This window comes from Camelus ferus, chromosome 4, assembly GCF_009834535.1.
Source record: "Camelus ferus isolate YT-003-E chromosome 4, BCGSAC_Cfer_1.0, whole genome shotgun sequence".
Lineage (NCBI taxonomy): Eukaryota > Metazoa > Chordata > Mammalia > Artiodactyla > Camelidae > Camelus > Camelus ferus.
The window spans coordinates 56,068,662-56,082,766 of record NC_045699.1 but is presented as its reverse complement, the minus strand read 5'-3'; the positions used below and the strand labels follow the sequence as shown (position 1 = coordinate 56,082,766).

At 38.9% G+C, this 14,105-nt stretch overlaps 1 protein-coding gene and 1 pseudogene across 5 annotated transcripts in view; one reads left to right on the top strand and one right to left on the bottom strand.

Annotated features, from left to right (window-relative positions):
- Positions 1-429: 429 nt before the first annotated feature.
- Positions 430-13,684, bottom strand: LOC102524400 (annotated as a pseudogene).
- Positions 3,941-14,105, top strand: part of PTBP3 (polypyrimidine tract binding protein 3) — an 89,161-nt gene continuing 78,996 nt past the window's right edge. For 2 of the 5 annotated variants that reach the window (XM_032478198.1, XM_032478197.1), the window contains exons 1-2: positions 3,944-4,113; positions 7,052-7,085. In XM_032478198.1, the coding sequence (XP_032334089.1) occupies positions 4,106-4,113; positions 7,052-7,085 (42 nt within the window). In that variant the 5' untranslated portion in view covers positions 3,944-4,105. Of the gene's footprint in view, positions 4,114-7,051; positions 7,086-14,105 lie in introns of all 5 variants that reach the window. The other 3 variants (XM_032478199.1, XM_032478201.1, XM_032478200.1) reach the window with 3 other exon arrangements.

Genomic DNA, 14,105 nt, shown 5'->3' with positions numbered 1-14,105 from the left:
TCCACAGGAGACGTCCACTGAGAAGTTCATTCTGTGGTGTGGAGTCACCTGTCACCCACCGTGCATGCTCACAGAGTACACTGTTGTTGGCACTGCCCTCAGCCCTGCTTCAGCTGTAGGAATCCAGGTGGTCTGCCCTGGTGCCTTCAAGTGCTGTGCTCACAAAGCCACCAAGGCAGATTCTTTGAAGTCAGGCACCAAGACTTGCCATACTTACACACCTCAATCCACCATGGCCACAGAGTCAGCCCAAACCCTAGCCCCATCTCAGTGTGCACGTGCCTACTATTAATGTTAGACTAGCCCCAGCCATGCACCAGCTCTCCACTCAAGACTCCCACATGTGCCAAGCTCACAAAGGCATCAAGAGCACAGATCTGCCAAAGGTCCTCCCTTCGCCTGCACTAACAATAGGGGTTTTTATGGCACACCTGTGCTCTCTGCACACACTCCCAATTTCAGCCTATACCCCACTCCAGCCCCTTCAGTCTGCTTCCATGCAGCCAACTCCAGTCCTCCTCCAGATCTGTCTTTTGTAGCCCGAAACTCAGCACCCGACCCCTGCACATATCAGCAGGCTCACGTCTTGGGTTGGGGGGTACAGTCAGGTGGCCCAGATCCTCTGCACCAGTTTCTTTCTGTTCTGCCTGTTGCGAAGTGGCTTCTGTGTTCTCCTCTGAGTTTCTGCAGCTCCCTTTCTGTCCTGGCTGATCTCCCTGCTAGTGAAGGGGCTTTCTAGGGTGAGGGAACTTTCCCTCTTTTACTGCTCTCTCCTCAGGGTACAGGTCCTGTCCTGGGTATTTTTCTTTTTTTCTGTCCTACCCAATTAAATGGAGATTCCTCTTGTAGCTTTACTAGTATAAGATCTTCTGCCAGAGTTCAGTAGAAAGTCTGTGAAAAATTGTTCCACATGTACATGTATTTTTGATGTATTTGTGGGAGGAGGTGAGCTCCACGTCCTTCTAGTCTTCCATCTTGAAGCCCCTTGGCTCATCTTATTTCTGACTTATACTGGCATCTTTGCATTATTTTTAGTCTTACCTAATAGGGTAATAAAGTTGGTCAAATGATACCTACCACTGCATACTGCAATGCTTCAAGGCAAATGTCCAAAGATTACATTTTGTCCAAACATAATAATGGAGGGGGGGTGCTCTTATCAGATGAAGGTGTTTCAAGGGAATTTCTTAAATTAGAACGAAAACAAAAGGAAGGCAGAGTGTTAGAAAACTTATAAACTAAATTATTGTAACTGTCTTACTTTTCAAAAGTATGGAGCCATTAGCAAATAAAGAATGTGTTATTCTCTTTACCACCAAAAAGCGAGTATACAGAACATAAAGTTCTCATGCTAAGCCAGGTCATGTGAGTGATATCTGATCATTCCAGAAACTCAGTAACTTCTGATGACATTATAGGCCACGGTTTTCCCATACCATATGGACTATGGGAATAGCTAGAATTCTAAAAGTGGGCCTAGAAGAAATAAATTGCATTCTATCTACTGCTTTTAAATCATAAACCTATGGAGCTCAATCTATGAGAATTCTTTTAAACTTATGATCAAGAAGCACGAGAAAGGGCAAAGTTTCTCCTTGTTTTCTATTGTGAGTTGTTTTTTATTATCTAGGCTTCTCTTGTAAAACTGGATGTTAAGTGTTTAGGAAATGCCATACAGTTTTGTTCATTTTAGTCAGGTACACTTTACATTGGAGACTTTGCAAACTTTTCAATATGGACAGAGTTTGAGACAGACTTCACATTTATTTTTTAATACTGAAACTTGTTAGCTATCTTAAGGCACGGGCTAAGAGAAAGGTAACTTTTCTCTTTTAAATACAGTGTAAATGGGTATAGCCTTTTGGGAATCATTTTGGCAATATTTATCAAATCTGAAGATGCTTATGCCCTTTATTCTGCAATTCTGCTTCTAGGAATCTATTCCTCAGATATGATTATATGCATGCAAAGATGTTCATACAAACACGATGTTCTTTGCACTATTGTTAGTTATCTTGAATAATTAGAAACAATGTATATATTTCCACTATTTTGGAAAAGGTTAAATAAAATTACGGCACATAAAATTATGAAATATTATGCAGTATTAGGAAGAATTAAGTAGATGAAAAGTACTGACATAAAAAAAAATCTCCAGAATTTTTTTAGTGAAAAAAGCAAAAATTGGCAAGGGTCTAAAAAGATGCACACAAAACTGTTAATGCTGGTTATCATGGGCAGGGGGCATGAAGAAAAATAAGTTGTTAAGAAAAATAATTATAACTTTTTAATACTTAATATTGTTTGAATTTTCCAAAATGAGCATATATACATATATTACTTGTTTAGCTAAAAAGAAGAATTAAGGAAAGTTCATCAAGAGAATATATCCGCAAACAATAGCAGCAAGACTGCATCAGCTATTTATCTTGCTGATATTTTTAATATCCATTTGGCAATGTAGGTTGGCAATGCTTACAAGGGCAACTTAGTATTTCCATTTAACATACAAAACAGAATATATTTGACCTTTTGGAAAGTGGGGTTTAAGTTAGCTACAGTACTCCTAAAGGATGGTCTCCCCTAATACGATACCTGAGCTATTTGAATATTGTTTTTTGAGAGTAAATACATAACAGACTGAGGAATCCATGCAACCGTGAATCCTGGACCTGATTTTCTTGGGTAGCTCCTCAGTGCTTGGCACATAGTAAACAATAAATATTGACTGAATGACGAATGAATCAACAGTTTAAATCTTTTTGGTGGCACTCGCTTATTGAAAAGCAGGATAGTAGCAAGGATATCTAGCCGACTGAGCTTCTTGTCACTTGCTTTTCAAATGAGGCTCAGAGGGAGCAGTTGCCTCCACTCAGGGAGGTTAAGCATTTGGTGGAGGGCAGCCTTAAAGTGGCTCACGTTTTGGTGATATGCGAACTGAAAAATCATTCAATTTCAAAACCAAACAGACCACAAAAGGGGGGAAAAAGCGAGTTGCCACTAGTTATATGCTTATAATTTTGCACAAACTAAGAGGAAAGGGATCTAGTGGCGGGCAAATCATTCTATTCACGTGTACATTTTCATCTGGAAAAAAAAAAGAGAATAATCACACCCTCATTGTTGTTTGTTGTTGTTTTACAGGGAGGAACGTGGAAACTTTTATAAAATGCTAGCAATATAGTGGCCATTCCATATTGTGCAACGACTGTTTCCTATAAATTCAATCCCAAAACTATCGGGGTCGAAAAGCACTCAGAGATTAAAACTGCATAAAAACGCAAATATTCTCAAGTTTGGGGCAGTCTCTTTCACCTCATTCATCTTCATCCCCACAACACCTATCCGGCCGATGCGGGTCGCCGGGTAGGCGACGGGCGGGTCCCGCACTGGCTGGAGGTCGCCGCTGCCCGGGGCCCAAGCCCGGGCTTCCCTGGGCTGCAGGGCCGGCGGGTTGGAAGACCACAGCCCGCCCCTGGCCTCAGTGCTTGGGGCCGAGTCCTCGACACCCGTGCCCACTCGGGGCAGTTCCGCCGCGGTTCTGGAGTCCTCGCGGGACACTCCTACCTACTCTCCCGAGTCCGGTCCCCAACGCTTTTCCCGCCGGTAGAGGGAAGTGTCCAAGCTAGGCCGCCCTGGGCGGAGAAGCCGGAAGGCCGGCCGAGCCCGCGGGAGCGCGGGCGGGGCAGAGAAGCGGGAAGCACAAGGCGCGCGCCCCCGTGAGCGCAGGAGGGAGGTGGGGGGGGGCGCGCGCGCCGGGGCGGGGGGCCGGAAGGCGGGGTCTTAGGGCTACCGCAGGAAGAGGGCGCCCTGGAGCCGAGCCGGAGGGCGGCTGAGGGCGGGGCCCAGGGAGGGCGTCGACGCTGAGGGGCGGGGTGAGGCGAGGCGGGGACGCGCTCGGGGGGTGGGGAAGGCGGGGGTGCGGCGGTGGCGGGAGCGTCCCTGGTCTCCGCCCCTGTTTCCCACTCTCCTTCCACCTCCGACCGGCCGGGGCTCCGGAGAGGCGCCGCTGGCCGGTCCCCGGAGCCGCTCTGCTTCGCCGCCTCCTCCCTCTGCTCGCGGTGAGCCCGTCAGTCCCCGCACTGTGCGCTTCTCCGTCTGGGCCATGGATGGGTAAGTGCTCGGCGGTGCGGCCGCCACCGGACTGCGCTCGCCCGCTTCCTTTCGGCTCTCGGCCGGTCGCGCCGAAGCTGGGGAGTCGGGCGCGGCGCCGGCGGCCCGAGGAGTGGACGCGGCCGAGCCCGACGGCGGGTCTTCCGGGCGCCTCCTCGGGGAGCCCCGAATCGCGGAGGGGCGATCCGCCGCAGCCTCTCCTTCCCCCACAGGGCGCCTGGTAATGTCCGCCCGTTCACACCGTCGCCCCGGGAAGCGGAGGAAAGCCCGGTGCAGCCCCCGGGTGTCGAGGTCCGCCCTCCGCCCGAGAGTCCGGGGAGCCCGGCCCGGCCTCCCGACACTTCCTCTCAGAAAATGGTGCGCGGCGCTGGGGGAGGCGGAGGCGGCGCTCGGGGCGGGCGTCCTCCCGCTCGGGGAGTTGCTGTTTACCGGTGAGGTGGGGCGAGCGCCGGAGCTTCCCCTGGCGGGGAGGCGAGTGGCCGCGGAGTGGCCGACGGCGAGGGCACGCGTCGGTACACGTCTGGGCGGCGACCGGGTACCGGAGCCCGGGCCCCACGCGGGGTCTCGGTACTGACGGGGCTCCCGCCGCGGGCTTGTGCTGTGAGCTCTTTTAACGATTACCGTACCGGGCGTCTGGACTTGGTGACCATGGACGTGCCTCCCCCCCCCACCTCCCCACTAAAGAAACTTCGTGAATTCCCTGCGCTGTATGCAAAATACTGTATACGTGCAATTTTCCGGGAGCTTTAAACGCTCTAAAAGTTAATGAGGTCTGTGACCAAAATAAAAAGATTTAGAATCACCGATGTAAATATTTCTCCGGGGACCGGGGATATGGGATGGGACCAGACAGAATTTTGAATGATTAAGGAAACATCTAGATTAGGATCTTGGTGAATTAATTGAAGATCGTAGTACATCTGCATCAAGATTTAAAAAAAAAAAAACCAAACCTCTAGCTCTATTAGAGCCTGCAAATCCATTTATTTTCATTATGCACTTGAGAGTTTGGCCCTTTGCTTGATTTTGATGACTGGATTTCTGCAAACCTCTTGGTGGTGGGATATATGGAACTTGCTTGAACAGAAAAGCTGCGTAGATGTTACCATATGATTGTTGTCATGCTGTGTAAAGACGATGGAATCTTCAAACAATTTTTGCCTTCATTAGATTTTATTTATCCTAGTTCGTAATAGTAATTCTATACGATACATTGGGTTAACTCATTTGAATGCAGATTGCACACGGCTACAGACGTTAGACAAAGTGCAGTTTTAGATTTCATTTATGGTTGCGATGTTCTTTCAAGTATTTTTAAAAATTTAACTGAAGCTACTTTTATTGTTTAATTGAAGCTTCGCTGAGATCATTGTTAGACTCATTTCAAACCACCTTTTTCAATTACACTTTAAACGTGTGCAAGATTTTGCTATTTTAATTATTTGTGTAACTATGCCCTGCTTCAGTTGAGAAAGGCTGTGAAATTAGTATTTCATTGTGTGTAGTGAATTGTCGTTAGACGGTTTGACTTGGGATGTGGAACCAGGCTAGCTTTTTGTATTGGAAATTTTATAGTGATAATAAAAAGTACTGTTGGATTATGAGTCTTGGCTGTTAAACTCTTAGACACCTGTGATGTGCAAACTTACTCTTTTGGATAGTGTTTAAGAAGTTAACTTTCTCTTCTCCCTAAATGTGGTTTGAAAGCTGAGAATGAGTTTATTGGTTTAGATATGTGGGTCAATAAGGCATAGTGGAAGGTAAGTTCATTTGGGAGTTCAGGTAGGAGCATGATTTGCTCTCTTCATCAGGACCAATACCATAGTATATTACACAATCTTATTTTTTATGCACAAATGTTAGAGTTATTTATCACACTTAAATTTCAGACAAATGAAATTTAAGTTTCAAAAGTCTAAGGAAAAATTTTATATCTACATGTTATTGCTTGAAACAATTAAATTTTACATCATTAAACAATCAGTCATAAATTTGTTTACTTTTATTAAGTAATGATGATTTAATAATACATAGAATTTTGTTATAGCTTTCTTTTAGGAGATATGGAGATAAACTTAATTGAGGACAGTTTCTTTGGGGTTAGAAGAGAGAGATTTACATCTTGGTATTGAGGTATTATGGTTTTGAACACAGTTAATTGATGGTTTCAGAAGACTAATTAAATTTTTACATTTTCCCACAGCCTGAAAAAGGTCCTTTTTCATTATTTTGGGTAGTTAACAAATAACAAACCGCCAGTCAACATACCTTTCTAGTTCTTCCTCAAATCCCAACTGTCTTGTGTGTTTGTGTGTGTGTGTGTGTGTATGTGTTCATTTTCTTCTGAGGTAATTTATACTTAGACATAGTTTTGATGTGGTAGAATTTTTTTAAGCAGATCTTCAAAATTTTTGATATCTGAAGTTTGATATTTGTAATTTAATTCTGAGAGATGCCTTAGCTGTATTTTGATGAGCCATTTGGGTGGTAGATACAAATTTGCAAGATATCTTCTATTTTCTGTAAAATCCACTCCCTGGTCTTGTTTCATTTAAAACTTTAGATATGATAATCATACCAGTGATTTAGAGGAATGAACTTTAGTGATTGTAAGTTTTGGTTTGAATTTGTTAAATAGAGGTAAATGGATAAACACATACTCATTTTATTGAAGCACAGTCATATTTTTCTAAATACTAAAAGAGAATTTGATTTATTTTTTGCTTCTTACATTGCTATTAAAACTTTGCTTTTATACTCTGCTGTTGCTAGACTGTCCCATTCACTTTTCTTTGTATTAACGTTTCATAACTCATCACATTCTTATTTTTATTATTTGTTATTATAATGCGTTTTCTTTTTTCTTTAATCTTATCTGTCTTTTAAAAACTTGTTCTCTAACTTTGTTTTCCATTTTCTCTTTACTTTTTCCATACAGTGTTGTTACAGATCTTATAGCAGTCGGTTTAAAGGTAGGAATCTTTTAATATCCTTTCATAAGCATTTTTAAATCTTAGTTTTGTCATTTTTCTCCAGTGGTGAAATCATCTCACCTATTCATAAAATTACCTGTTTTACTGTATGATAAAAAATCTTTCATTTTTATTTAGCTCCAAACTAAGTAGACCTGTAATTCTGGATTTTATATGTGTATAAAGAGTGGTTACAATATTATCTTTTTTATCTAAAGTGTGAACAAAAAGTTTAGCCCAGAGTTTCACTTGAACTGTCAGGGTGTGTGTTTTTATTTTGTTTTAGCGCTTAAACTTAACCCGGGCGCTAACTTATTTTGTCATGTTCTTTCTTACATCTTCTCTTGGATGAGCTTATGAGTAATAAAATAATAACAGCTAAAGTTTCTTCAGTTCCTATTAAATGTAAGCTGCTTTACATCTATTTTCACTAATAATTATAACACTCCTTTAAGGTAGGGATTAATATTCCCACCATAGAGATGAAAAAATAGGTTCAGAAAATTTGTGTTCGGGGTGTGGTACACCAGAGTTCAAACCCATGTCTTCCAGGTTCCAAAGCCTGATCTTTTTTTTCCATTGTATCTAGCTGCCAGTAATGAGGGTTCTGTCTAAAAGGTGAACAGCAGGAGAGTTGGATAGATAATATTTTACAATAATGATTCTTCTAAGTTACAGGTAATTTCAATTTTATCGAAGTCTTCTCATTTATTGAATTCTAAAATATAAATCAAGTTTATCGATATGGGGCTTTTAAAATATAAATGGATGCATTAAGGTTTCCTTTAGCAATTTAGTATTTGATATAACTTAGTTGAGAACCTAGTTCTAGAGGCACTTACAGTCAGATTACTGTAGAAAATAGAAAAATAATTCCTGTGTATCTTATATGTATTTTATGTTAAAAGTCATTCTTCTGTTTTCTGTTCCATCATCTCTTATCGCTAACAATTTCAACACTTCTGTATTTGGGCTTATTAGATCTGAGGGTGGTGCTCATATCCTTAAAACACCATAAAAATAAACACAAATACAGTAAACGACATTTTAGACTAACAATCAGATATTCAAGATTAGCATAATTGAGGACTGCTGCTTATACTGTCTTTTGAGGTTGGATGGAGTTAGCTTGCTTTGGCAAACTTCAAACATACTTTGTAAGTTGAAAATAAGCGAAAGAGTCTCTTTTAGTGGGATATCTTTTTTTTTTTTTTTTTTTTAGATACTTAAGTCAGTTTCTCATCTGGGAATGATACTCAGAGATTAGAAGCTGCAACCTCATATCCAGGATCCCTTTTGGTGTCTCTATAGGTGCCCGTGAGGGAATAGATATTTAAAGTGAGTGTTGTTTCAGTCTTACCGGAAATGTAATTTGTGATTCTAGAGTTTATCTGGGAAAAATGAATACATGAGACATTTTAAAAACTTACCATTTGGGAGTTGAGAAGTTATGCTTGAGAACTGTCAGGCCAATTTTATTGTGGGGAAAAATACATTTTAATGATAAATAAAAATTTTAATATTAGTCTCAGGAACCAGATTTGAATGCACAATGTGGATTTCTGACTACCTGTATTGCAGCAAGCACTTTAGGAAAAGATAAGCTGATTAATTGAATAACTAGGCAGTCTTATATTTTTATAGACTTGAATAATGGAAGTATCTATAAAATCATTGTATGGAGAAATTTCTCATAAGATTGTTTTGCTTCTTTCTTGGATCTCATCCAAGGAAGTTTAGTTACCAAGTAATAGGCCAATAAGGCTCATATTTCCTCTAGATTGTATAAACCAGAATTAGCGAATTTAAGTAAGTCTGTCAATAGTGTCAATTGCTTATTTTCTTCAGTTTGCTGTTTGAATATGATGACACAACAAAAACTGTTAGCCAATGGCAAGAGTGGATTTCATATTATGCCCCTTGCTTTCCTAGATGCAGAAATGTAATATGGATTTCATTTTTAAAGCTTTGAAGATACCCTTAAATATGAAATCCATTGTCTTAGGGGAAAAAACTGAAATATTTTTTGAGATTAAGTGAGTCACTAGAATGTGTCATGAGGGCAGGGATTTTTGCTGTTTCCTTCACTGCTGTGTCCAGTGTCTGGCACATAATAAGCTCTCAGAAATACCTGATGCATGAATGGATGCCAGATTGTCACACACCCAGTTAGGTGGCAAATTTATTCTGGACCCCAAGCCTTCTAATTTGCTAGTGTTTCTTCTAATATGTATATACCATGGGGAGAGAGAATTAAATTCATTTTTTAGATTGGAATTCTCTTGAAAATAGATATTTTCAGGCAGCTTAGGGCCATGTCATGTTTGAGATTTTTAATACCTAGTTGTATACCCTCGATGTTCTTTGCAGGGTATCAATTCTTGAGCCTTGCCTAAATTAGGCAAAAAAATTGGCTTTTGATACTTCTCAGAAAACATTTATTTTATTTCCACATGTTATTTCCTATTCTGAAATGCTTTTAAGTGAGAAGTAATTGCTATCCTTAATTTTCAGTTTTTTTAAATGAAAAACGAACCAGGTAATTATTAATGAGTATATTGGGCATGTTTCAAGAACTTTATTATACCAGATAAATCAAAGTGAATTGTGGATAACATAGCTTTTTATGTATGTACCTAAGTGTGCTTTAAATTTCCAGCTTATACATTAATTATTACCAGTTAGTTTATCTTAAACTGAAAAATTTCTCGCATTCCTGGATTTTTTTTTAGAATATTACAGTAGCTGTTAAGTGATTTTTTTAAATGATGATCTTCCATATTAAATATGTTTTTGGCATTTTCTCGTTTATCTTCCTATTTTAAATGAGCAGGTGAGTAAAGAAAAATTCACAAATTTAGGAAGGACTATAATTGGCTTCTGGTCACTAGAAAGAACAATGCAGCGTGTTTAAATTAATTTTGAAGTTTGATTTTCTATTTGCTCCTTTAGAAGTTAGCAAACTACAGTCTGTGGACCAAATCCAGCTTGCCACCTGTTTTTTTGTAAATAGTATTATTGAAACACAGTCATGCTCATTTGTTTCCATATTGTCTGGCTGCTTTGACAATACAATGACAGAGGGGTTATAGCAGGGACCATATGACTGCAAAGTCTAAAATACTTACTTTCTGACCATTTGCGGAAGAAGTTTGTCCACTGCTTGCTGTGCTTGAACTACAGAAAATATAGAAGGCCTTTGCCAGAAATCTTTTTTCTTTTCAACTGAGCTGTAATTTACATAGAGTGAAAAGCCCAGGTTTTAAGAGTACAATGCAGTAAATTTTGACAAACCTATTTCCCTCTGTTTCCTTACTCCCAAATCAAGACAATAGAACATCATTCCGAAAAGTTTCCTGTTGCCCTTTTCCAAACCCAGTCTAGGCAACTCTTTTGATTTCTGTCATCATAGATTAATTTTGTGTGTTTCTGAGCTTCATATAAATGGAATAAAATATTCACCCTTCAAATATACAGCATAAGCTCTTTGACATCTGGCTTTTACTCAGCAAAATGAATATTTAGATTTATCCATGTTGCCAGTATCAGTAGTTTGTTCTTATTTTCTGAAAGTACTCCATTGTGTGAATTTATCACAATATTTAAAAATCCATTCTCATGTTGATGGACACTTGGGTTCTTTTCAGAGTTGAGCTATTATGAATAAAGCTACTATAAACATTTGTGTATATCTTTAAGTAGATGTGTGTTTCATTGTACACCATGCCTAGGAGTAAAATTGGATGTTTATGTGTATGTTTAACTTGATTATTTCACAAAATGTTACACCACTTTACACTCTGACCAACTTTGTATTAGAGTTCATGTTGCCCCACTTCCTCGCCAACACTTTTATTTAGTGGGTGTAACTAGAATGGCTAGTAGTTTCTCATTGTAGTTTTAATTTGTCTTGACCTAAGGACTGGTGATGTGTACCCTTTCATGTGCTTATTAGCTATTCACTTAGCTTCTTTCTTTTCTGAATATTAAATATTTTGCCTATTCTTTTGAAGTGGGTTTCTTGTAGACAACACACAATTAGGTCTTATTTTTTTTAATCCACTCAATCTGTCTTCTAATCAGTATACGTAGACCATTACCACATTTACACTTGAAAGGATGATTAATTTAGTTGGGTTAATAATTACCTTGTTCATGACTATTTTTTATTCATTGGCTTATTCTTTATTTTTATTTTCTTTCTCTCTTATTTGCCTTTTGATTTTAACTGAGCATTTTATATGATTCCATTTATCTCCTCTGGTAGCATATTACACTTCTTTAAAAAATGTTTTTACTGGTTGCCCTATACATTTTAGTGGTTGCAGTATACATTTAAAACTCATTTAAATCCACCTTCAGGTAACACTATACTGCTCCATGCATAATGCAGGTACCTTATAACAGAGCATTCCTAATTTCTCCTTCCTGTCCTGTGTGACACTGTTATCCTTCATTTCACTTAACTACATGAAATTTACTGTTATTACTTTAAATACACAGTTATCTTTTAGATCAGTTAAGCAGTATAAAATATTTTACCTTCATTTATTCCTTCTCCTTTTCCTTATGTAGATCTCAGTTTCTGATCTATTTTCTTCTCCCCAAAGTACTTCTTTTAACATTCTTTCTTTTAATAAATGATGCTAGCAGGAAGAAAGTAGAGTGGAGTATTTAAAGTGTTAATGGAGAGGGGAAAACCCAACAACCTAGAATTTCACATGAAAAATATCTAAAGTAAAGGAAAAATAAATACTTCCTCAAACAAAAACCGAGGGAATGTATTGTCAGTAGACCTGCCCTGCAAGGCATGGTCTTAGATGTGTGGTTTGGTGTCTGTCAATGATTATGGAAAACTCTTGGTCATTCATTGCTTTCAAATGTTTCTTCTGCTTTATTCTCTTTTTTTCTTTTCTTTCTTTCCAATTCTTTTTTCTCTTTGCATTTCAGTTTGGGAAGTTTCTATTGAAGTGTCTTTTCTCAGCCATATCAAGTCTGGTGATGAGAGTTTGTATAAGATTAGTGTTACTGCTTCCTTAAATGTTTGATAGCATTCATCAGTGTAGCTATTTGGGGGTGCATTTTCTTTATGGGAAAGTTTTTAATTATTAATTCAGTTTAAAAAATAGATATTGTGCTATTTAGATTTTTTTTTCTTACCTGCATCCCACAAATTTTGATATGTTGGGTTTTAATTTTCACTCAATTCTAACGGTTTTCACTTTTCCTGTGATTTCTCCTTTATCCATGATTATTTATAAGTGATTATTTAATTTCTAAGTATTTCGGGGTTTTCTTTTTTTTTCTTTTAAAGAGATAGCCTTTATTTTAAGGATTTTTACATTAAAGAATTGAAAAATTGGTAGTATTTTTGGAATTTACTGATCTGCATTTCAAAGGAACTGCTGACAAAGATATATCAGAAATAATCCGAACAAGTGGAAAAATACATTAATATTACTGACAGCTACTAAACTAATTCCAGGCCATTTGGTTTATCCAACATAAATGTACCTCTAAGTGCTGTCACTGGTATGAAACTGGCCTCTTCTTTTCTAAACACTCAGTGGTATAATTAACAATACTCAAACATTTCTATTCTTTTCTGAATATATAAAATTTAAGTACCAGTTAAAAAACTAATATATTCTTCTCTTTAAATGTTTCTTACAGATACAATTTCAATATTTTCATTCAGTAGTGGTGTGGTTTAAGAGATTTTTCATTCATGCGTCAAACAACAATCCACCCAAAGGGAACTGATAGTCTATAGGCTCATAGTGCAAATAAAGAGTTCGAGAATGCAGCAACTGACATTTCTAAAATACAAAACAGATAAAATTCTTAGGAGATGCATGCAAGAAGTTCTCCTAAGCAGCTGGCCACAGAAGTAGAATATCTGATCACTTTACTGGTGATTTCAGTGGGACTCCAGATGTTTATAAACTTGAACTCTCATCTTAGGCTTTGTATTTGGCTTTTCCAGTTTCACTAATGACACAAACATGATTCACATCCCTGAAGTATTCATTATAGTGAAGGACATACCCTACGACAAACTTGTCTGAAATTTCAAATCCAACAAAGTCTGGTCTGTATCCAACATTTTGAGGGGTCCTTTTCACTAGCAAACTTGACCATCTTTGTATTTTACTGCTGACCAAGGACAGCAAGGTTTGCATTGTTTTGCCAGTGTCAATTATATCTTCAAAAATCAAGACATTCTTTCCAGTTAAAGTTGAGAGATTGTCTCCACCAATTACTCTTACATCACCTGTTGACTGGTCATTGCAGTTGCTCTTCAGTCTGATAAAATCTACAGCATAGGAACGGATCTCTCACTGTTTCTTTTCAGTGCTTTAATGTAATCCAACAGGTCAGCAAAGAATTTGTAGCTCTCCTTGAGGACAGAGAGGGCCACTGCGTGATAGCCTCCCATGTCCTTCATCACATCTCGAGCAAGCCATTGTCCATAATTAGTCCATGAGGAATAAACACCTTTTCCAGATCCTCAGCATAATGATTACATACACAAAATAAATCTAGATCATAACTGCTTCGTCATCACTAATCATGATGCTGGGTCTGCTGGTCGCCATAATGGAGCCAGCTAGCGCGGGCTGAGTGCAGTCTGGGGAGAAGGAAGCCTGTGGCGGGCTGAGCAGAAGGCAGAGGTGCAGCGTATCTTGGGGTTTTCAAACGCAAATCTTGGGATGTCTTTCTGTTACTTTTTTTTTTTTTTTAATACTACTGTGATCAGAGAACATGCTTTATACCATTTCAGTTCTTTTACATTTCCTGAGATTTGTTTTAATGTCAAACTTATAGTCTGTCTTTACACTTGAAAAAAATGTATAGTTTACTTTTGTTGGATGTGGTGCTTTAAAAATGTCAATAGGACAAACTTGTTGAAGTTTCAGGTCTTCACTAACCTTTTTATTCCGTTAATTACCGAAAGAGGAGAGGAGTATTAGAATTTCCATCTGCAATTGCAGATGTTATTTCTTTTTGTAGTTGTCA